The 24565-nt window shown below is 49.6% G+C and overlaps 1 protein-coding gene across 1 annotated transcript in view; it reads left to right on the forward strand.

Annotated features, from left to right (window-relative positions):
- TIGIT (T cell immunoreceptor with Ig and ITIM domains) overlaps window positions 1-24565 on the forward strand; it is a 70500-nt gene that overhangs the window by 23112 nt on the left and 22823 nt on the right. The window contains exon 2 of the mRNA XM_088461774.1: window positions 6222-6551. Coding sequence (XP_088317900.1) covers window positions 6222-6551 — 330 coding nt within the window. The remainder of the gene's footprint in view (window positions 1-6221; window positions 6552-24565) is intronic.

A 24565-nucleotide genomic window follows, 5' to 3' on the forward strand; every position in this document is an offset into this window, starting at 1 on the left:
ATCCCCCCATTCCCTCCATGCAGAACCCTCCATTCCTTCCATGCAGATCCCTCCATGCAGATCCCCCCATTCCCTCCATGCAGATCCCTCTATGCAGATCCCCCCATTCTTTCCATGCAGATCCCTCCATGCAGATCCCCCATTCCTTCCATGCAGATCCCCCATTCCTTCCATGCAGATCCCCCATTCCCTCCATGCAGATCCCCCCATTCCCTCCATGCAGATCCCACCATTCCCTCCATGCAGATCCCCCATTCCCTCCTTGCAGATCCCCCCATTCTCTCCATGCAGATCCCTCCATTCCCTCCATGTAGATCCCTCCATTCCCCCCATGCAGATCCCCCCATTCTCTCCATGCAGATCCCCCATTCCCTCCATGCAGATCCCTCCATTCCCTCCATGCAGATCCCCCCCATTCCCTCCATGCAGATCCCCCCATTCCCTCCATGCAGATCCCTCCATGCAGATCCCCCATTCCCTCCATGCAGAACCCTCCATTCCCTCCATGCAGATCCCTCCATGCAGATCCCCCCATTCCCTCCATGCAGATCCCTCCATTCCCTCCATGCAGATCCCCCCATTCCCTCCATGCAGATCCCTCCATACAGATCCCCCCATTCCCTCCATGCAGATCCCTCCATGCAGATCCCCCATTCCTTCCATGCAGATCCCCCCATTCCCTCCATGCAGATCCCCCCATTCCCTCCATGCAGATCCCCCCATTCCCTCCATGCAGATCCCTCCATGCAGATTCCCCCATTCCCTCCATGCAGATCCGTCCATTCCCTCCATGCAGATCCCCCCATTCCCTCCATGTAGATCACTCCATGCAGATCCCTCCATTCCCTCCATGCAGATCCCCCCATTCACTCCATGCAGATCCCTCCATGCAGATCCCCCCATTCCCTCCATGCAGATCCCTCCATTCCCTCCATGCAGATCCCCCCATTCCCTCCATGTAGATCACTCCATGCAGATCCCTCCATTCCCTCCATGCAGATCCCCCATTCCTTCCATGCAGATCCCCCATTCCTTCCATGCAGATCCCCCCATTCCCTCCATGCAGATCCCCCCATTACCTCCATGCAGATCCCCCCATTCCCTCCATGCAGATCCCTCCATGCAGATCTCCCCATTCCCTCCATGCAGATCCCTCCATTCCCTCCATGCAGATCCCCCCATTCCCTCCATGTAGATCACTCCATGCAGATCCCTCCATTCCCTCCATGCAGATCCCCCCATTCCCTCCATGCAGATCCCCCCATTCCCTCCATGCAGATCCCTCCATGCAGATCCCCCCATTCCCTCTATGCAGATCCCTCCATTCCCTCCATGCAGATCCCCCCATTCCCTCCATGTAGATCACTCCATGCAGATCCCTCCATTCCACCCATGCAGATCCGTCCATTCCCTCCATGCAGATCCCTCCATGCAGATCCCTCCATTCCCTCCATGCAGATCCCTCCATGCAGATCCCCCCCATTCCCTCCATGCAGATCCCCCCATTCCCTCCATGCAGAACCCTCCATTCCCTCCATGCAGATCCCTCCATGCAGATCCCCCCATTCCCTCCATGCAGATCCCTCCATTCCCTCCATGCAGATCCCCCCATTCCCTCCATGCAGATCCCTCTATGCAGATCCCCCCATTCTTTCCATGCAGATCCCTCCATGCAGATCCCCCATTCCTTCCATGCAGATCCCCCATTCCATGCAGATCCTCCATTCCCTCCATGCAGATCCCCCCATTCCCTCCATGCAGATCCCCCCATTCCCTCCATGCAGATCCCCCCATTCCCTCCTTGCAGATCCCCCGATTCCCTCCATGCAGATCCCTCCATTCCCTCCATGCAGATCCCTCCATTCCCCCCATGCAGATCCCCCCATTCCCTCCATGTAGATCACTCCATGCAGATCCCTCCATTCCCTCCATGCAGATCCCCCATTCCTTCCATGCAGATTCCCCATACCTTCCATGCAGATCCCCCCATTCCCTCCATGCAGATCCCCCCATTACCTCCATGCAGATCCCCCCATTCCCTCCATGCAGATCCCCCCATTCCCTCCATGCAGATCCCTCCATGCAGATCCCCCCATTCCCTCCATGCAGATCCCCCCATTCCCTCCATGCAGATCCCTCCATGCAGATCCCCCCATTCCCTCCATGCAGATCCCTCCATTCCCTCCATGCAGATCCCCCCATTCCCTCCATGTAGATCACTCCATGCAGATCCCTTCATTCCCTCCATACAGATCCCCCCATTCCCTCCATGCAGATCCCCCCATTCCCTCCATGCAGATCCCTCCATGCAGATCCCCCCATTCCCTCCATGCAGATTCCTCCATTCCCTCCATGTAGATCACTCCATGCAGATCCCTCCATTCCCTCCATGGAGATCCTTCCATTCCCTCCATGCAGATCCCTCCATGCAGATCCCTCCATTCCCTCCATGCAGATCCCTCCATGCAGATCCCCCCCATTCCCTCCATGCAGATCCCCCCATTCCCTCCATGCAGAACCCTCCATTCCTTCCATGCAGATCCCTCCATGCAGATCCCCCCATTCCCTCCATGCAGATCCCTCTATGCAGATCCCCCCATTCTTTCCATGCAGATCCCTCCATGCAGATCCCCCATTCCTTCCATGCAGATCCCCCATTCCTTCCATGCAGATCCCCCATTCCCTCCATGCAGATCCCCCCATTCCCTCCATGCAGATCCCACCATTCCCTCCATGCAGATCCCCCCATTCCCTCCTTGCAGATCCCTCCATTCCCTCCATGTAGATCCCTCCATTCCCCCCATGCAGATCCCTCCATTCTCTCCATGCAGATCCCCCATTCCCTCCATGCAGATCCCTCCATTCCCTCCATGCAGATCCCCCCCATTCCCTCCATGCAGATCCCCCCATTCCCTCCATGCAGATCCCCCCATTCCCTCCATGCAGATCCCTCCATTCACTCCATGCAGATCCCCCCATTCCCTCCATGCAGATCCCTCCATGCAGATCCCCCCATTCTTTCCATGCAGATCCCTCCATGCAGATCCCCCATTCCTTCCATGCAGATCCCCCATTCCTTCCATGCAGATCCCCCATTCCCTCCATGCAGATCCCCCCATTCCCTCCATGCAGATCCCCCCATTCCCTCCTTGCAGATCCCCCCATTCCCTCCATGCAGATCCCTCCATTCCCTCCATGCAGATCCCTCCATTCCCTCCATGCAGATCCCCCCATTCCCTCCATGCAGATCCCCCCATTCCCTCCATGCAGATCCCCCCATTCCCTCCATGCAGATCCCCCTATTCTCTCCTTGCAGATCCGTCCATTCCCGTCGACAGCTGCAGCCCCCATAGGTACCTATGGGGGATGCGATGCTGCCGTACATATATATATATATATATATATATATGAATATATGGGTATGTATGTACAGAGCCGTAAGTAGACTTTTTGGTGCTCTGGGCATCCAGTGCGTAGTTCAAACAGGGACATACGGCACGCTTCCAAAAATCTGATTCATTCCATATGATGATGAAGGGGTTCCGACCCCATTGTACCACTGTTATCCAGGTGTCACTGCCAGTGGCGTAAGTTCATCCCAGATGCCCGAAGGCAAGTTATAATTTGGTGCCCCCTAAAACAAAAGGGAAATTAAATATGGTGCATATCTATCTATTTGTCTATCTGTCTGTCTGTCTGTCTATTTATCACATATGCACAAAAACACTAATATAGAATAGCCTCAAGTGGGGTGAATATATTGTGGATAATGGAGGAGGTGTCCCTTGAGTGCTGGAGCCCGGCGGCAGGTGCCTCCATTGTTTCCCATAGTTCTGCCCCTGGTCACTGCCAAATACAGCGTACAGTGTACTTTGAAATATGTGCAGTAAAATAAGGGAGGATGTGACTGAAAGTACTTAGGGATGTGGCCAGGGAGGAGATGGGGGCGACCAGGAGACGCCGGGGACATCAACGCAAGGAAAGCTGCAGTGAAAATGATAATAAAAAGAAAATTGACGCCGCTGAACAGCGATCCCCGCACTGTGGCGACCTGTGTAAGGGCCTGATTCTAAAGATATAAATATACACACAGACACAGTGATATTTCCGGTGGTTCTTAACGGTATCATTATTAATACTAATCTAGTTCCCGAAACAGGAAGAAATCTGTTAGCTACATAAATGAATAACGTGGGCACCTGAAGCATAGGCGAAGCTAGAGATTTGATAATGGGTGGTCCCAGTTTTAGCACCATGTCAGATATTGTGTTCCTGTTTCTTGGAGAAAAAAATTGTATCACACACACACGCCAGTGTCATCTGTCCCCATGGTGTCACCAATGCGGTGAGGGATGTTGAAAAAGGGGGCATGGCCTCGTGGGCATGGGCTTGGTCACTTGGGAAGGGTTTATGGCCTCGCGGCCTAAACCCCAGTGGTCCAGTGTGTGGGGGTGCCAGAGGTGCGGGTGAGCACTGTGCAGTGCCGGCTTCCCCACACTGCCAGGAGCTGAGTGCTACACTTAATGCTACAGTGCAGCACTCGGCTCATGTCACCTTGGTGTCACCCCGCGGCAGGTTTTTGGGGCCCCAGTCAGTTTGAAAGTCTCTTCTTTCTCGGTTTCTCTGCAATGGGGAACCTCTGAGGAATTTGAGCCTCACTGGGCAGTGTCTTTAGCCGATATATACTATTCATGTAGGAGATCACATTGTCTGGAAGATGCCTGTTTACGTAGAAATATAACCCCGGTCACCATCATAACCAGATAATATACACTTTAGTAACAGAAGCTTTTGTGCAGGAAAAATTTGAATTTCCCTGATCAAACTTCTGTGTCTCTCCAGGCTCCCCTGTGTTACTCCAGACCCCCCAATGTCTCCATCCCCAGGATCCCCTGTAGATTCCCCCAGCCCCAGTGTGCGTCTCTCAGCCTCATTCCCCCTGCCCTAGTGTGCATCTCTCTGCCCCATTCCCCCAGCCCCAGTGTGCATCTCTCTGCCCCATTCCCCCTGCCCCAGTGTGTGTCTCTCATCCCCATTCCCCCAGCCCCAGTGTGCGTCTCTCAGCCCCATTCCCCCTGCCCCAGTGTGCATCTCTCTGCCCCATTCCCCCAGCCCCAGTGTGCATCTCTCAGCCCCATTCCCCCTGCCCCAGTGTGCATCTCTCAGCCCCATTCCCCCGGCCCCAGTGTGCGTCTCTCAGCCCCATTCCCCCGGCCCTAGTGTGCATCTCTCTGCCCCATTTCCCTGGCTCCAGTATGCGTCTCTCAGCCCCATTCCCCCGGCCCTAGTGTGCATCTCTCTGCCCCATTTTCCCGGCCCCAGTGTGCGTCTCTCAGCCCCATTCCCCCAGCCCAGTGTGCGTCTCTCAGCCCCATTCCCCCAGCCCTAGTGTGCGTCTCTCTGCCCCATTCCCCCAGCCCCAGTGTGCATCTCTCTTCCCCATTCCCCCGGCCCAGTGTGCATCTCTCAGCCCCATTCCCTTGGCCCCAGTGTGCGTCTCTCAGCCCCAGTCCCCCGGCCCCAGTGTGCATCTTTCAGCCCCAGTCCCCCGGCCTCAGTGTGCATTCCTTTGCTCCATTCCCCCGGCCCTGTGTACTGTAGTCAGCTACAACCTTCTCCCCAAGCCCCCTGTGCAGTCATCTCCAATCCCCCCTCCCAGCCCCCTGTGCAGTCAGCCCCAATCCCCCCTCCCCCTCCCTGCAGTCATCACCACCACCAACACTTACATGCTGATCCTCTGTTTGGCTGCTTGTGGAAAGAACTGTTACTGTGCATGCGCAGCAGCTCCCCCGGTGGCCATTTTTTTTTAAGGTAAACTTGAGCGTGCAGAAGTCGCGGCAGCGGGTGTGGGAGAGTGCAGGGTGGCTGCTGGCCACTGTAGGGACCGGCCCTGGATGGTGGTAGGTGGGCAGTGTGAGGCCGGTGGTCGGGCAAGCCGGGTGGAGGCAGATCGGTGAACTGGGCTAATGGGTGGTTCTGTGCACCCCCGGACCACCCCCCAGTTTCGCCTATGGCCTGAAGGTTTGTCCAGAGTATGGAAGGTTCTATAAATCATGTAACTGTACCGGCACATTTATTCACAGGAAAAAGAAACACTGTATATTTTCTGCATGAGCCATTCTGACTGCACATATGAGTGTGTTTGGCGGAATGCTGGGGATCCTGTAGGGGGCACACTTCTCATGGTGGTGGTTATGAGTGTTCTTTGTTGTGTCACATAGGAACCTTGGCTGGACCATCCATTCGGACCGACAATATCACAGCCATGGCCGGAAGCGATGTCACCCTGAGTTGTGAGCTCCTCCTTGAGGATACCAAAGTCACACAGGTGAACTGGAACTTCTGCAACGACATACACATTGCCATTCATGTGCGGAACTATCAAGTTGAAGGCCAAGTGTTGAAGGAATTCTCTGACCGGGTGTCCTTGGCAAAGGATTACGGGATTACAATATCAAACGTGAATGGGAACGACACCGGACTGTACTGCTGTGTCTACAACACCTTCCCGCGTGGTAAATTCATTGGGAAGATTTATCTTCAGGTCTTAGGTAAGTACAAAAATACATTTCATTCTAATATGTAGTGTTCCATTCTCCAACCGGCGGAGCGGCTGCATTTTCCTGTATCCTCTGGAAGGGAGAGTGGATGCTGATTTGTATGGACTGTCCCAGGGATGTGAACATATATTCTCAGTACTGCCCGGTTGATGCCCCTCAATGTAAGTGATGAACTGTGAGTGTAGCGCTGGGTTATGATGTCATAGGCCAGCACCTCATTGGGGTATATGTTCAAAGCACAATGGAGAGAGTGTCACCTCTGGCAAGGTGAACTGGACCTTTCTCATGGCATCACCACTTAATTCACATAGAATACTTTTATCACTTCTCTATTTGTTTGTATATTATTTATGTAATTTTAATTCTTTCTCATTAACACTTATTGATTTATCCTGGCTGGAATTTTTTTGGGGTGCCTTGCTTCTCGGACGTGTTAGGGATGCCAGTATAGAGGAGCCTTGACGATTGGCCTGGCGCTTATTCATATATTTGCAAATGTATGTAACTAATACCTCTGAATCTCTAAGTAAGTATTAAGTATTGTTTTTGCTGCAGTGTGCTGGGGGGCAAATCTCTTTTTTCTATGTCATGGATAACATAAATAAATAAAGCCCCTCTGCCCCCCACCACTTACTGGCCAAGCGCATGGTGCTGCACCTATTTGTTTGATGATGTCAATAAATTCTGTTTTTGTTATTATTCAGCTTTACCTGGAGATGACACAAAGTGCAGGTTATTTCTAGGAGTTTCCACTACACAATAATGCAGGTTTCATGAAAACCGGTTCAGTAGTTTTTAGAAAAAACAGACAGACACAACATTCTTATATTAGTGATTTTATATATATATATATATATATATATATATATATATACACACACACACACACACACACACACACAAGTCCAAAATTATCCGCACTCCAGTTATATTAAAACTTCTGTTGGTCTTATCAACGCTTTCCGTACTAGATCGCCGTCTCCCCAATCACTGCTGTGCCGGGTTGAACGTGTTACGTCAGTTCATTTGTGACTGCAGTGCAATAAAAAATGGCTGCCCCACTTGTGATTTGCATGAAAGAAGATCAGCGAGCAGTGATTCATTCTTTGTGGTCTGAGGGCCTGATTCAGACCCGCTCACGAGCGATGAGCGCTCGCATGCGGGTCGATGTTGCTCTAGTGCGCATGCGCTCGACGGAGGGAGCTCCGTCGTGCGCATGCGTGAGACCCGAATAGCGACGGCCAAGCCGTCGCTATGGGTCTCGCACCAAAGGGGGCGTGCTGTCGATGGTGAGTGACAGCACGCCCCCTTTGGTGGGCGTGCTGGGGGCGTTGCTGCCCAGACGGAGGCGTTCCCATGGGAACGCCTATCGTCTGGGGCCGGCCCCACTGAGATCACTAGTGATGTCAGTGGGAGTGCTTTTGGCTCTGATAGAGCCAAAAGCACTCCGGGCTTGCGGCAGACGAGACCCTACCGCAAGGGTCTCGTCGCAAGCCCGATGGTCATGATGGTCTTGACCATCGCAACCATCTTTTTGGCCGCTCGCATAAGCTGTGGGTGGTCACCCACAGCTATGCGAGCGGCCAGGAGACTGCTCCAATAATAAGTAGGACGGCCCTGATTCAGAGCGAGCGCTCTTGTCAGAGCGTCCGGCTCTGAATCAGGCCCTGAGTGTGAGTCTGGTGCTGATATTTACAGTATGGAGAAAGTGTTTTGTTGTGAAGAAGTGTGTATGAAGTATGAATGGATAGAGACGATCAAAGAAGGTCTGATGAGAGCATTGAGCTTGCACTTGAACTGATCTTGCCCCATCGGACACTTACCTGTTTGGTCCCCTGAAAGAAGCCCTAAGGACAAAGATTCACATCTGATGAAGAGGTGAAGACAGCGGTGCATCCGTGTCTCACAGCTCAGCCTAAAACATTTTTTAATGAGGGAATACGAAAGCTTGTTGCCAGATGGACAAAGTGTATTGAAAAACAGGAAGATTATGTACTTTGTTCGTGGCATGATACACTTCCACAAACATGTGTTGTGAACATCAGACTTTAATAGATCCCGGTTCTTTTAAAAAGACAGGTTGTCCACTCAAACCGGATTGTCATCCCATAGATTGAAAATACCGGACTCTAATTTCACCTTCAAAATATCTGCTGTGCCAAAAGGTTCACATACTTTTGGCGATCACAGATATGTGATATTGGATCATTTTCCCCCCCCCAAAAAATGAGCATGTCTAATTTTTTTGTTTCATTTGTTTGATTTGGTCCTTTATCTACTTTTAGGACTTGTGTGAAAATCTGAGATAGTTTTAGGCCAAATTTCAGCAGAAATATAGAAAATTCTGAAGGGTTCACAAACTTAAAAGCACCACTGTATGTCGAATAATAATGTATTTGTCTTTTCTGAAAGTTGATTAAAATAAATTCTACAGCCAGAGTGCGGATAATTTTTGACTCACCCTCGTGTGCACATGTCACACCGTCCCAGTTGCGTTCCTGGATATGTACATTGGATATAAATATATTTACATAAAAATACAGTGATTTTTTCTGAGGGTGCTCAACCATATCATTATTGATACTAAACTAGTTCCAGAACAGGAAGAAATCTGTTAGATAGTTGCATAAATGAATAACGTAGGCACCTGAAGACTTGTCCAGAGCATGGAAGTTACTATAAATCCTGTATAAACTTGTAACTGTACCGGCACATTTGTTCATAGGAAAAAAAAAACACTGAGTATTTTCTGCATGAACTATTCTTACTGCATATATGACTTATTATGGGCTGACATTATAAGTACTTGCACACAGGGATTATATACAAATTATGTCACCAGAATAAAATCATAGGGCTGATTTATATGTCCACCATCACCAAACAATAACCAAAAGCAGGAAGACCATTCGGCTGATGGTTATAAAGACAGTGCATTGAAACGCCGGACCAGTGAAACACAAAATACAAAAGAGCATATATATATATATGTATATATATATATTGTGTGACTACTATTGCCAAGTGACCACAAACACAAGCAGTGCACCCAGGGAAGCTACAAAGACCTGGCCATACTATAGACATCAAAGTGACAATAAAAGTAAACACAAGCAGTGCATGAATGGAGAGATGGAATATCACACATTAGGGCAGATGTATTAAGCTCGGGAAAGTGATAAAGTGGAGAGTGATAAATGACCAGCCACTCAGCTCCTAACTGTCATGTTACAGGCTGTGTTTGAAAAATGCTAGGAGCTGATTGGTTGGTCATTTATCACGCACCACTTTATCACTTTCCAGAGATTAATACATCTGCCCCATTGCGATGTGTAAGTATACAAGTATCCGATAAACAGACTGAGCACACTTACAGAAAGCAATGCTGAGCCACATCTAAAAATCGTGGATGTGATATTAAAAAGCGAAAAACAAATGTTTAGTGTATAGAGAAAAAATAAACCATGAGAAAAGGGTCAGTCCAAATATGCTTACGCTCATAGTATTTGATATTACAGTTAGTATTTGACCCCATTGCGGTGCCCTGTAACTGCAAATAATAAACTGTTCTCAAATGAAATAAAGTTCTTGTAAAGAATAACAACAATTAACAAAATGAAATAGTCAGCAGGTGGAGCAGAATGGAGTGCACTGGTGAGAACTGTCCCTCTGCATCGATACCATCTGCATAGGGAATGCCAGTGTACAGCACACACATGATGGAGTATGTTGGACAATAAGGCTGCAGCATGGCACAAAGATCCACGTCCTGTATACAGACATCGATAGAACCAACATGGATAATACAATCAATCTTTTCTTTTAAGTTTACAGTTTTTGTTGGGTTAACCCGAAGAGATTTGTAACAGCTGATAAAGTTCTCTCCTAATGTAATTTACATAATCCTCGTGGAGAACCAGAACAGCTCCACCCCCCACGTCTTCCATATGAGTAACAATATGAGAAAGTATTGTGAACGGCCATTAAAGCCTAATTTTCACATGGTGTAAGGTTATTAAAAGAAAGTAACTATTTATTAGTAATATTTTATTGATCTGGCACCTCCACTTGTCCACAGTGATGTTCAGGAATAATACACACAGGTAATGCAAAATAAAAAGGTTCAAAAATGAGAGTTAAAGGGGAAATATCAAACAGTAAATAAACTAGGTGACGGGTACAGTATAAAAACAGCAATCGATGATTTAGGGGACCATGTATCATTCTATATTTGTAACTATATCCCCCGAAAAGACCCCTTTTTGTGGGTTAACCGCAAATATTAAGTTTCCCCTGGATGTATGAAGGAGGGACGGCAGCAAATATCTCCGATACCTTCTGCTATCCCTCCATTCCTGCAGTGATCCCTCCATTCCTGCTGTGATCCCTCCATTCCTGCTGTGATCCCTCCATTCCTGCTGTGATCCCTTCACTCCTGCTGTGATCCCTCCATTCCTGCTGTGATCCCTCCACTCCTGCTGTGATCCCTCCATTCCTGCTGTGATCCCTCCATTCCTGCTGGCAGCCGCATCCCCCAAAGGTTTGTATAGGGGATGCCATGCTGACACATTTACCAACATCCGGAATGCGATACATTCCAGACATTGGCCCCCGCAGCTAACGCCATCTGAAGGTGCCGTTAGCCGCTGTAGTGTATGGGCTACACCGCGCATAATTAGCCCATGGAGGGTTCCTCTGGATTTCTCCCCGATAATGTTGGCTGTGTATGTACAGTAACCCTGGCAGCTCTCCGGGCACATCGCAGGAATGAGCTCAGAGCCCGTCCCTGCGTGTGCCAGATGGTACGTTCAGGCGATAGGATCGCATCTTGCAATGCGGTCGTAGGCGGTAGTGACATGCCATTAATAAATTGGGGCCTTAGTGCTCTGGGAAGGGCGGACAGAGGGTACCGGAGTCACTGGAGACGAGGATAATGCAGGCTGAGAACCGAGGGGTGAGAGGGTTATGTACAATAGTGTCTCGGTGATCTGTAAGAAGTAAAGTGATCATATACTGCATGCAATCATCTTACTGCTGACTCCTGCATCCCCTCTGCGGTACTGTGTATGCGCCATCTGTCAGCTCCTGTGCAAGCAGATATGAACAGGAAGGGGGCCCTTTATGTCTAACGACATAATTTTACAACAAAGGGGGCAGGATTTGTGCCCGGTGCCTTATGTCTAATGACATCATTTTACAACAAAAGGGGCAGGATTTGTGACCGATGCCTTGTGTCTAACGACATCATTTTACAACAAAAGGAGCAGGATTTGTGCCCGGTGCCTTATGTCTAACGACATCATTTTACAACAAAAGGGGCAGGATTTGTGCCCGGTGCCTTATGTCTAACGACATCATTTTACAACAAAAGGGGCAGGATTTGTGCCCGGTGCCTTATGTCTAATGACATCATTTTACAACAAAAGGGGCAGGATTTGTGCCAGGTGCCTTATGTCTAACTACATAATTTTACAACAAAAGGGGCAGGATTTGTGCCCGGTGCCTTATGTCTGACGACATCATTTTACAACAAGTGGGGCAGGATTTGTGCCCGGTGCCTGACGACATCATTTTACAACAAGAGGGGCAGGATTTGTGCCCAGTGCCTTATGTCTAACGACATCATTTTACAACAAGAGGGGCAGGATTTGTGCCCGGTGCCTTATGTCTAACGACATCATTTTACAACAAAAGGGGCAGGATTTGTGCCCGATGCCTTATGTCTAACGACATCATTTTACAACAAAAGGGGCAGGATTTGTGCCCGATGCCTTATGTCTAACGACATCATTTTACAACAAAAGGGGCAGCATTTGTGCCCGGTGCCTTATTTATAACAACATCATTTTACAACAAAAGGGGCAGGATTTGTGACCGATGCCTTGTGTCTAACGACATCATTTTACAACAAAAGGAGCAGGATTTGTGTCCGGTGCCTTATGTCTAACGACATCATTTTACAACAAAAGGGGCAGGATTTGTGCCCGGTGCCTTACAGCGTGTCTAATAACATCATTTTACAACTAAAGGGGCAGGATTTGTGCCCGGTGCCTTATGTCTAATAACAAAATCTTTCAACTTTAACTATGAATATTTTTTTCCAAACAAAAACTCTCTGGCAATAGGTTTGTATAGCGGAGCCCCTTACTCATCTCTGAGTGGGAGTATAGTTACAGCGTTGTGTCGGCCGCCTATGTCCCTTCAAGTTAATGTTCTTATTTTCCTTCTTGTCTTCTTGCTTGATTTGAGTCAGCACATTGCTAGATATATGGGATCATGCAGTAAATAGGCCTATGACTTGGGGACAACTGACCAATCCCCTAATGGCTGTAATGAGCTGTTGAATCTGATTTGTTGAGTTTTCACAATAACAACTAATCTGATTCTTTCAGAGGGATTTTGCGTATAGTAGATCATTATTGTGCATCTCCCATTTCCAGTGTTTGAGCCAGATAAGAAGCCGCCATTTCAGCCGGAAGATTTGTGATTTTAAAAAAAGGAAAGAAAAAAACAAGATTAGTTCTTCAACCTGTTAATAAAGTGTCATTAGAAACAACTAGATCTAAAGTAAATTCCAAAGGAGAGACTGATATTTACCCCACAGCTCTGCTATAGTGTTTATATCGCATTGTAATCTAAAAATATTCCTTAGAAATTCCCAATAGATCATGAAAATTAAAGAGATCAACTTTTGAAAATAAGAATTAACCCGCCAATATAATATAATACCATGTGACCCTGTATTTACTAAAAGGGGGTTATTCAGAGACGGACGCATCTTTTGGCACAGCCGTTACTGCCTTTTTATGTTAATGCCACAGCTATGAAGACCCCTGCCAGCTGCAGTGCATATCTGCCAATGTGAGTGCAAATATGCACTATAGACAGACCATCGGTCACACTATCAGATATTGCAACTTCCCATGGCAGGTGAAGAACTTCTGAGGCACCATGGCCGCCGTGTCAGTGGAACTACATGTTCAAATGCAATTGCTGACACCGAAACGCCTGTGACGCGCCTGCGACTGCTGCCCCCCCAGTTACCACCTAGGAACGCCAACTGAAACTTGCATGGAATACCATTCAATTCTAAATGGCGTCCCACCGGGATGCATGTACAGTGCAGCTCGGACACATACATCACTAGCATCTACATCTGCATCGCCCGGCAAGCGTTATTACTCCATATAGTATAAACATTTCATACACTTATAAAGAAAATGTCAGTTCCCTGGATCTGTACAAGAATTAATCTTATAAATGTTAAATAATTGTTAAAAACAAAAACAATACTCTTGTGTGAATGAAGGGATGTGTGGGTGCTGCTAGCGAATGAGGGGGTGCTGCTGGGGTGTTGGCAGTAAAAAAGAGGAGTATGGGTGTTTCTAGTGAAAGAGGGGGAGGTGCTGCTGGCCGGTTGGGTGCTGGCAGTTAATGCGGTGTTGGGATGTAGACACTGCTTGGGTGGTGAAATAACGGGATGTCTGAGAGTTGCTAGGTGTTGGTAGTGAATTAGGGAGGTGTCTGTGTACTACTAGGTGATGGTGAATGAGTGGATGGGGTCTCTTGGTGCTGCTGGGGTGTTGGTAGTGAATGAGTGGGTGGGATGTCTGGGTGCTGTTGAGGTGTTGGTAGTGAATGAGTGGGTGGGTGTCTGGGTGCTGCTGAGGTGCTGGTAGTGAATTAGTGGGTGGGGTGTCTGGGTACTCCTGAAGTGTTGGTAGTGAATGAGTGGGTGGGATGTCAGGGTGCTGCTGAGGTGTTGGCAGTGAATGAGTGGGTGGGTGTCTGGGTGCTGCTGAGGTGCTGGTAGTGAATGAGTGGGTGGGTGTCTGGGTGCTGCTGGGGTGTTGGTAATCAATGAGTGGGTGGGGTGTCTGAGTGCTTCTGAGGTTTTAGCAGTGAATGAATGGGTCAGATATCTGGGTGCTGCTGGGGAGTTGGTAGTGATTGGGTGGGGGTCTGGGTGCTGCTGAGGTGTTGGTAGTGAATCATTGGAATGTGTGTCTGAGTACTGCTGAGGTGTTGGTAGTGAATGAGTGGGTGGGGTGTCTGGGTGCTGCTGGGGTGTTGGTAGTGAATGATTGGATTGGTTGTCTGGGTACTGCTGAGGTGTTGCTAGTGAATGCGTCGGTGGGGTTTCTGGGTACTGTTGGGCTGTTGGTGAATAGGTGGAGTGTCTGGGTGCTGCTGAGGTGCTGGTAGTGAATGAGTGGGTAGTGTGTACGGGTGCTGCTGAGGTGTAGTGAATGAGTGAGTGGGGTGTCTGGGTATTGCTGAGGTGCTGGCAGTGAATGAATGGGTGGGGTATCTGGGTACTGCTGAAGTGTTGGTAGTGAATGAGTGGGTGGGGTGTCTGCATTCTGCTGGGGTGATGGTAGTGATTGGGTGGGGTGTCTGGGTGCTGCTGAGGTGTTGATAATGAATGAGTGGGTGGGGTTTCTGGGTGCTTCTGAGGTTTTAGTAGTGAATGAGTGGGTGGGGTGTCTGGGTGCTACCGGGGTATTGGTAGTGAATGATTGGAACGTGTGTCTGAGTACTGCTGGGGTGTTGGTAATGAATGAGTGGGTGGGGTATCTGGGTGCTGCTGGGGTGTTGGCAGCAAAAAAGAGGAGTATGGGTGTTGCTAGTGAAAGAGGGGGAGGTGCTGCTGGCTGGTGGGGTTCTGGCAGTTAATGCAGTGTTGGGATGTAGACACTGCTTGGGTAGTGAATCAGGGGGATGTCTGACAGTTGCTGGGTGTTGGTAGAGAATTAGGGAGGAGTCTGTGTGCTGCTAGGTGATGGTGAATGAGTGGGCGGGGTGTCTGGGTGCTGTTGAGGTGATGGTAGTGAATGAGTGGGTGGGGTGTCTGGGTGTTTCTGAGGTTTTAGCAGTGAATGAGTGGGTCAGATATCTGGGTGCTGCTGGGAAGTTGGTAGTCCATGAGTGTGTGAGGTGTCTAGGTACTGCTGGGGTGTTGGTAGTGAATGATTGGATCGGGTGTCTGGGTGCTGCTGAGGTGCTGGTAGTGAATGAGTGGGTGGGATGTCTATGTAATGTTGGGGTGTTGGTGAATGGGTGATGTGTGTGGGTGCTGCTGAGGTGTTGGTAGTGAATGAGTGGGTGGGGTATCTGGGTACTGCTGAAGTGTTGGTAGCGAATGAGTGGGTTGGGTGTCTGGGTGTTGCTGGGGTGTTGGTAGTGAATGATTGGATCGGGTGTCTGAATACTGCTGAGGTGCTGGTAGTGAATGAGTGGGTGGTGTGTATGGGTGCTGCTGAGGTGTAGTGAATGAGTGAGTGGCATGTCTGGGTATTGCTGAGGTGCTTGTAGTGAATGATTGGATTGGATGTCTGAGTACTGCTGAGGTGTTGGTAGCGAATGAGTGGGTGGGGTGTCTGGGTGTTGCTGGGGTGTTGGTAGTGAATGGGAGGGGTGGCTGGGTGCTGCTGAGGTGGTGGTAGTGAATGAGTGGGTTGGGCATTTGGGTGCTGCTGAGGTGTTGGTAATGAATGAGTTAGTGGGGTTTCTGGGTACTTCTGAGGTTTTAGTAGTGATTGAGTGGGTTAGATGATTGAGTACTGCTGAGGTGCTGGTAGTGAATGAGTGGGTGGGGTGTCAGGGTGCTACTGGGGTGTTGGTTGTGAATAATTGAATTGGATATCTGAGTACTGCTGAGGTGTTGGTAGTGAATGAGTGGTTGGGGTATCTGGGTGCTGCTGGGGTGTTGGTAGTGAATGATTGGATCGGGTGTCTAAGAACTGCTGAGGTGTTGGTAGTGAATGAGTGGGTGGGGTTTCCGGGTACTGTTGGGTTATTGGTGAATGGATGGGGTGTCTGGGTGCTGCTGAGGTGCTGGTAGTGAATGAGTGGGTGGGGTGTCTGGGTGCCTCTGAGGTGTTGGTAGAAAATGAGTGGGTGGGGTATCTGGGTACTGCTGAAGTGTTGGTAGTGAATGAGTGGGTGGGGTGTCTGTGTGCTTCTGAGGTGCTGGTAGTGAATAATTGAATTGGATATCTGAGTACTGCTGAGGTGTTGGTAGTGAATGAGAGGTTGGGGTATCTGTGTGCTGCTGGGGTGTTGGTAGTGAATGATTGGATCGGGTGTCTAAGAACTGCTGAGGTGTTGGTAGTGAATGAGTGGGTGGGGTTTCTGGGTACTGTTGGGTTGTTGGTGAATGGATGGGGTGTCTGGGTGCTGCTGAGGTGCTGGTAGTGAATGAGTGGGTGGGGTGTCTGGGTGCTTCTGAGGTGTTGGTAGAAAATGAGTGGGTGGGGTATCTGGGTACTGCTGAAGTGTTGGTAGTGAATGAGTGGGTGGGGTATCTGTGTGCTGCTGAGGTGTTGGTAGTGAATGAGTGGGTGGGGTGTCTGGGTGCTGCTGGGGTGTTGGTAGTGAATGATTGGATTGGATGTCTGAGTACTGCTGAGGTGTTGGTAGTGAATGAGTGGGTGGGGTGTCTGGGTGTTGCTGGGGTGTTGGTAGTGAATGATTGGATCGGGTGTCTGAATACTGCTGAGGTGCTGGTAGTGAATGAGTGGGTGGTGTGTATGGGTGCTGCTGAGGTGTAGTGAATGAGTGAGTGAGTGGCGTGTCTGGGTACTGCTGAGGTGCTTGTAGTGAATGAGTGGGTGGGGTGTTTGGGTACTGCTGGGGTGTTGGTAATGAATGAGTGGGTGGGGAGTCTGGGTACTGCTGGGGTGTTGGTAGTGTACGAGTGGGTGGGGTGTCTGGGTGCAGCTGGGGTGTTGGTAGTAAATTAGTGGGTGGGGTGTTTGGGTACCGCTGGGGTGTTGGTAGTGAGTGACTGGGGTGTCTGGGTGATTCTGAGGTTTTAGTAGTGAAAGAGTGGGTTAGATGTCTATGTGCTGCTGAGGTGTTGGTAGTGAATGATTGGATCGGGTGTCTGAGTACTGCTGAGGTGTTGGTAGTGAATGAGTGGGTGGGGTGTCTGGGTGCTGCTGGGGTGTTGGTAGTAAATGAGTGGTTTGGGTATCTGGGTGCTGCTGAGGAGTTGGTAGTGAATGAGTGGGTGGGGTTTCTGGGTGCTTCTGAGGTTTTAGTAGTGAATGAGTGGGTTAGATGTCCGGATGCTGCTGAGGTGTTGAGAATGAGTGAGTGGGTGGGGTGTCTGGGTAGTGCTGGGGAGTTGGAATCGGTGGGTTGGGTGTCTAGGTGCTTCTGAGGTTTTAATAGTCAATTAGTGGGTTAGATGTCTGGATGCTGCTGAGGTGTTGAGAATGAGTGAGTGGGTGGGGTTTCTCGGTACTGCTGGGGTGTTCGTAGTGAGTGAGTGGGTGGGGTGTCTGGGTGCTGCTGGGGTGTTGGTAGTGAATGGGTGGGGTGTGTGGGGTGCTCCTGGGGTGTTGGTAGTAAATGATTGGATTGGGTGTCTGGGTGCTGCTGAGGTGCTGGTAGTGAATGAGTGGGTGGAGTGTCTGGGTTCTGTTGTGGTGTTGGGGAATGGGTGAGGTATCTAGGTGTTGCAGAGGTGTTGGTAGTGAATGAGTGTGTGGGGTGTCTTGGTGCTTCTGATGTTTTAGTAGTGAATGAGTGGGTTAGATGTCTCGATGCTGCTGAGGTATTGGTAATCAGTGAGTGGGTGGGGTGTCTGGGTACTGCTGGGGTGTTGGTAGTGAATGAGTGGGTGGGGTGTCTGGGTGCTGCTGGGGTGTTGGTAGTGAATGATTGGATCGGGTGTCTGGGTGCTGCTGAGCTGCTGGTAGTGAATGAGTGGGTGGGATGTCTATGTACTGTTGGGGTGTTGGTGAATGGGTGATGAGTGTGGGTACTGGTGAAGTGTGGGTAGTGAATGAGTGGGTGGGGTGTCTGGGTACTGTTGGGGTGTTGGTGAATGGGTGGGGTGTCCGGGAGCTGCTGGGATGTTGGTAGTGAATTAGTGGGTGGGGTGTCTGGGTGCTTCTGAGGTTTTAGTACTGAATGAGTGGGTTAGATGTCTGGGTGCTGCTGGGGTGTTGGTAGTGAATGACTGGATCTGGTGTCTGTGTACTGCTGAGGTGTTGGTAGTGATGAGCGGTTGTGGTGTCTGGGTGCTGCTGAGCTGTTGGTAGTGAATGAGTGGGTGGGGTGTCTGGGTGCTGCTGGGGTGTTGGTAGTGAATGATTGAATCGGGTGTCTGAGTACTGCTGAGGTGTTGGTAGTGATGAGCGGTTGGGGTGTCTGGGTGCTGCTGAGGAGTTGGTAGTGAATGAGTGGGTGGGGTGTCTGGGTGCTGCTGGGGTGTTGGTAGTGAATGATTGTATCGGGTGTCTGGGTGCTGCTGAGGTGCTGGTAGTGAGTGAGTTGGTGGGGTGTCTGGGTGCTGTTGAGGTGTTGGTAGTAAGTGAGCTGGTGGGGTATCTGGGTGCTGCTGGGGTGTTGGTAGTAAATGAGTGGGTGGGGTGTCTGGGTGCTTCTGAGGTTTTATTAGTGAATGAGTGGGTTAGATGTCTGGATGCTGCAGAGGTGTTGGTAATGAGTGAGTGGGTGTGGTTTCTGGGTACTCCTGGGGTGGTGTTTGTGAATGAGTGGTTAGGGTTTCTGGGTGCTGCTGAGCTGCTGGTAGTGAATGAGTGGGTGGGGTGGATTTGTGCCCAGTGCCTTATGTCTAACGACATCATTTTACAACAAATGGGGCAGGATTTGTGCCCGGTGCCTTATGTCTAACGACATCATTTTACAACAAAAGGGGCAGGATTTGAGCCCGGTGCCTTACAGTATGTCTAATAACATCATTTTACAACAAAAGGGGCAGGATTTGTACCAGGTGCCTTATGTCTAATAACAAAATCTTTCAACTTTAACTATGAATATTTTTTCCCAAACAAAAACTCTCTGGCAATAGGTTTGTACAGCGGAGTCCCTTACTCATCTCAGTCTGAGTTGTAGTATAGTTACTGTACAGTATCTGCACAGCATTGTGTCGGCCGCCTATGTCCCTTCAAGTTAATGTTCTTATTTTCCTTCTTGTCTTTTTGCTTGATTTGAGTCAGCACATTGCTAGATATATGGGATCATGCAGTAAATAGGCCTCGTACTGCCCCTTCATCTCCTGGACGTTGTCGGATGTCACTGTGTACGGCTGTGTCCTGTATGACTTGGGGACAACTGACCAATCCCCTAATGGCTGCAATGAGCTGTTGAATCTGATTTGTTGAGTTTTCACAATAACAACTAATCTGATTCTTTCAGAGGGTTTTTGCGTATAGTAGATCATTATTGTACATCTCCCATTTCCAGTGTTTGAGCCAGATAAGAAGCCGACATTTCAGCCGGAAGATTTGTGATTTTAAAAAAAGGAAAGAAAAAAACAAGATTAGTTCTTCAACCTGTTAATAAAGTGTCATTAGAAACAACTAGATCTAAAGTAAATTCCAAAGGAGAGACTGATATTTACCCCACAGCTCTGCTATAGTGTTTATATCGCATTGTAATCTAAAAATGTTCCTTAGAAATTACCAATATACCATGAAAATTAAAGGGATCAACTTTTGAAAATAAGAATTAACCCGCCAATATAATCTAATACTATGTGACCCTATATTTACTAAAAGGGGGTTATTCAGAGATGGACGCATCCTTTGGCACAGCCGTTACTGCCTTTTTATGTTAATGCCATGGCTATAAAAACCCCCACCAGCTGTAGTGCATATCTGCCAATGTGAGTGCAAATATGCACTATAGACAGACCATCGGTCACACTATCAGATATTGCAACTTCCCATGGCAGGTGAAGAACTTCTGAGGCACCATGGCCGCCGGTGTCAGTGGAACTACATGTTCAAATGCAATTGCTGACACCGAATTGCCCATTACTAGCATCTACCTCTGAATCGCCCCTCCAGCATTATTATTCCATATAGTATTAACATTTCATACACTTATAAAGAAAATGTCAGTTCCCTGGATCTGTACAAGAATTAATCTTATAAATGTAAAATAATTGTTAAAAACAAAAACAATACTCTTGTGTGAATGAAGGGATGTGTGGGTGCTGCTAGCGAATGAGGGGGTGCTGCTGGGGTGTTGCCAGCAAAAAAGAGGAGTATGGGTGTTTCTAGTGAAAGAGGGGGAGGTGCTGCTGGCCGGTTGGGTGCTGGCAGTTAATGCGGTGTTGGGATGTAGACACTGCTTGGGTGGTGAATTAGAGGGATGTCTGAGAGTTGCTGGGTGTTGGTAGTGAATTAGGGAGGAGTCTGTGTACTACTAGGTGATGGTGAATGAGTGGATGGGGTCTCTCGGTGCTGCTGGGGTGTTGGTAGTGAATGAGTGGGTGGGATTTCTGGGTGCTGTTGAGGTGTTGATAGTGAATGGGTGGGTGCCTGGGTGCTGCTGAGGTGCTGGTAGTGAATTAGTGGGTGGAGTGTCTGGGTACTCCTGAAGTGTTGGTAGTAAATGAGTGGGTGGGATGTCAGGGTGCTGCTGAGGTGTTGGTAGTGAATGAGTGGGAGGGTGTCTGGGTGCTGCTGAATTGTTGGTGATGAATGAGTGGGTGGGGTTTCTGGGTGCTTCTGAGGTTTTAGTAGTGAATGAGTGGGTTAGATGTCTGAGTGCTGCTGAGGTGTTGGTAGTGAATGATTGGAACGTGTGTCTGAGTACTGCTGAGGTGTTGGTAGTGAATGAGTGGGTGAGGTGTCTGGGTTCTGCTGGGTTGTTGGTAGTGATTGGGTGGGTGTCTGGGTGCTGCTAAGGTGTTGGTAGTGAATGAGTGGGTGGGTGTCTGGGTGCTGCTGAGGTGGTAATGAATGAGTGGGTGGGGTTTCTGGGTGCTTCTGAGGTTTTAGTAGTGAATGAGTGGGTTAGATGTCTGAGTGCTGCTGAGGTGTTGGTAGTGAATGATTGGAACGTGTGTCTGAGTACTGCTGAGGTGTTGGTAGTGAATGAGTGGGTGTGGTGTCTGGGTGCTGCTGGGGTGTTGGTAGTGAATGATTGGATCGGGTGTCTGGGTGCTGCTGAGGTGTTGCTAGTGAATGAGTCGGTGGGGGTACTGTTTGGGTGTTGGTGAATAGGTGGGGTGTCTGAGTACTTCTGAGGTGTTGGTAGTGAATAAGTGGGTGGGGTTTCTGGGTACTGTTGGGTTGTTGGTGAATGGATGGGGTGTCTGGGTGCTGCTGAGGTGCTGGTAGTGAAAGAGTAGGTGGGGTGTCTGGGTGCTACCGGGGTGTTGGTAGTGAATGATTGGATCAGGTGTCTGGGTACTGCTGAAGTGTTGGTAGTGAATTAGTGGGTGGGGTGTCTGCGTTCTGCTGAGGTGCTGGTAGTGAATGAGTGGGTGGGGTGTCTGGGTGCTGCTGAGGTATTGGTAATGAATGAGTGGGTGGGGTTTCTGGGTGCTTCTGAGGTTTTAGTAGTGAATGAGTGGGTTAGATGTCTGGGTGCTGCTGAGGTGTTGGTAGTGAACAATTGGAACGTGTGTCTGAGTACTGCTGGGGTGTTGGTAGTGAATGAATGGGTGGGTTGTTTGGGTACTGCTGGGGTGTTGGTAATGAATGAGTGGGTGGCGTGTCTGTGTGCTGCTGTGGTGTTGGCAGCAAAAAAGAGGAGTATGGGTGTTGTTAGTGAAAGAGGGGGAGGTGCTGCTGGCTGGTGGGGTGCTGGCAGTTAATGCAGTGTTGGGATGTAGACACTGCTTGGGTAGTGAATCAGGGGGATGTCTGACAGTTGCTGGGTGTTGGTAGTGAATTAGAGAGGAGTCTGTGTGCTGCTAGGTGATGGTGAATGAGTGGGCGGGGTGTCTGGGTGCTGTTGAGGTGTTGGTAGTGAATGAGTGGGAGGGTGTCTGGGTGCTGCTGAGGTGCTAGTAGTGAATGAGTGGGTGGGGTGTCTGGGTGCTGCTGGGGTGTTGGTAATAAATGAGTGGGTGGGGTGTCTGGGTGTTTCTGAGGTTTTAGCAGTGAATGAGTGGGTCAGATATCTGGGTGCTGCTGGGAAGTTGGTCGTCAATGAATGTGTGAGGTATCTGGGTACTGCTGGGGTGTTGGTAGTGATTGGGTGGGGTGGCTGGGTGCTGCTGAGCTCGTGGAAGTGAATGAGTGGGTTGGGCATTTGGGTGCTGCTGAGGTGTTGGTAATGAATGAGTTGGTGGGGTTTCTGGGTGCTTCTGAGGTTTTAGTAGTGAATGAGTGGGTTAGATGTCTGGGTGCTGCTGAGCTGTTGGTAGTGAATGATTGGAACATGTGTCTGAGTACTTCTGAGGTGTTGGTAGTGAATAAGTGGGTGGGGTTTCTGGGTACTGTTGGGTTGTTGGTGAATGGATGGGGTGTCTGGGTGCTGCTGAGGTGCTGGTAGTGAATGAGTAGGTGGGGTGTCTGGGTGCTACCGGGGTGTTGGTAGTGAATGATTGGATTGGGTGTCTGAGTACTGCTGAGGTGTTGGTAGAGAATGAGTGGGTGGGGTGTCTGGGTGCTGCTGGGGTGTTGGTAGTGAACAATTGATTTGGATATCTGAGTACTGCTGAGGTGTTGGTAGTGAATGAGTGGTTGGGGTATCTGGGTGCTGCTGGGGTGTTGGTAGTGAATGATTGGATCGGGTGTCTAAGAACTGCTGAGGTGTTGGTAGTGAATGAGTGGGGGGGGGTTTCTGGATACTGTTGGTTTTTTGGTGAATGGATGGGTTGTCTTGGTGCTGCTGAGGTGCTGGTAGTGAATGAGTGGGTGGGGTGTCTGGGTGCTTCTCAGGTGTTGGAAGAAAATGAGTGGGTGGGGTATCTGGGTACTGCTGAAGTGTTGGTAGTGAATGAGTGGGTGGGCTGCCTGTGTGCTGCTGAGGTGTTGGTAGTGAATGAGTGGGTGGGGTGTCTGGGTGCTGCTGGGGTGTTGGTAGTGAATGATTGGATCGGGTGTCTGAATACTGCTGAGGTGCTGGTAGTGAATGAGTGGGTGGTGGGTATGGGTGCTGCTGAGGTGTAGTGAATGAGTGAGTGGTGTGTCTGGGTATTGCTGAGGTGTTTGTAGTGAATGAGTGGGTGGGGTGTTTGGGTGCTGCTGGGGTGTTGGTAGTGAATGATTGAATCGGGTGTCTGGGTACTGCTGGGGTGTTGGTAATGAATGAGTGGGTGGGGAGTCTGGGTACTGCTGGGGTGTTGGTAGTGTATAAGTGGGTGGGGTGTCTGGGTGCAGCTGGGGTGTTGGTAGTGAGTGGATGGGGAGTCTGGGTACTGCTGGGGTGTTGGTAGTGAGTGAGTGGGGTGTCTGGGTGCTTCTGAGGTTTTACTAGTGAAAGAGTGGGTTAGATGTCTATGTGCTGCTGAGGTATTGGTAGTGATTGATTGGATCGGGTGTCTGAGTACTGCTGAGGTGTTGAGAATGAGTGAGTGGGTGGGGTTTCTCGGTACTGCTGGGGTGTTGGTAGTGAATGAGTGGGTGGGGTGTCTGGGTGCTGCTGGGGTGTTGATAGTAAATGATTGGATCGGGTGTCTGGGTGCTGCTGAGGTGCTGATAATGAATGAGTGGGTGGGGTGTCTGGGTTCTGTTGTGGTGTTGGGGAATGGGTGAGGTATCTAGGTGCTGCAGAGGTGTTGGTAGTGAATGAGTGTGTGGGGTGTCTGGGTGCTTCTGAGGTTTTAGTAGTGAATGAGTAGGTTAGATATCTGGATGCTGCTGAGGTGTTGGTAATCAGTGAGTGGGTGGGGTGTCTGGGTACTGCTGGGGTGTTGGTAGTGAATGGGTGGGGTGTATGGGTGCTCCTGGGGTTTTAGTAGTGAATCAGTGGGTTAGATGTCCGGATGCTGCTGAGGTGTTGGTAATGAGTGAGTGGGTTGGGTGTCTGGGTAGTGCTGGGGTGTTGGAAGTGAATGGGTGGGTTGGGTGTCTGGGTGCTTCTGAGGTTTTAGTTGTCAATGAGTAGGTTAGATATCTGGATGCTGCTGTGGTGTTGGTAATCAGTGAGTGGGTGGGGTGTCTGGGTACTGCTGGGGTGTTGGTAGTGAATGGGTGGGGTGTATGGGTGCTCCTGGGGTGTTGGTAGTAAATGATTGGATAGGGTGTCTGGGTGCTGCTGAGGTGCTGCTAGTGAATGAGTGGGTG

Source organism: Taudactylus pleione, unplaced genomic scaffold (assembly GCF_031769625.1).
Source record: "Taudactylus pleione unplaced genomic scaffold, aTauple2 ptg001095l, whole genome shotgun sequence".
NCBI classification, from domain to species: domain Eukaryota; kingdom Metazoa; phylum Chordata; class Amphibia; order Anura; family Myobatrachidae; genus Taudactylus; species Taudactylus pleione.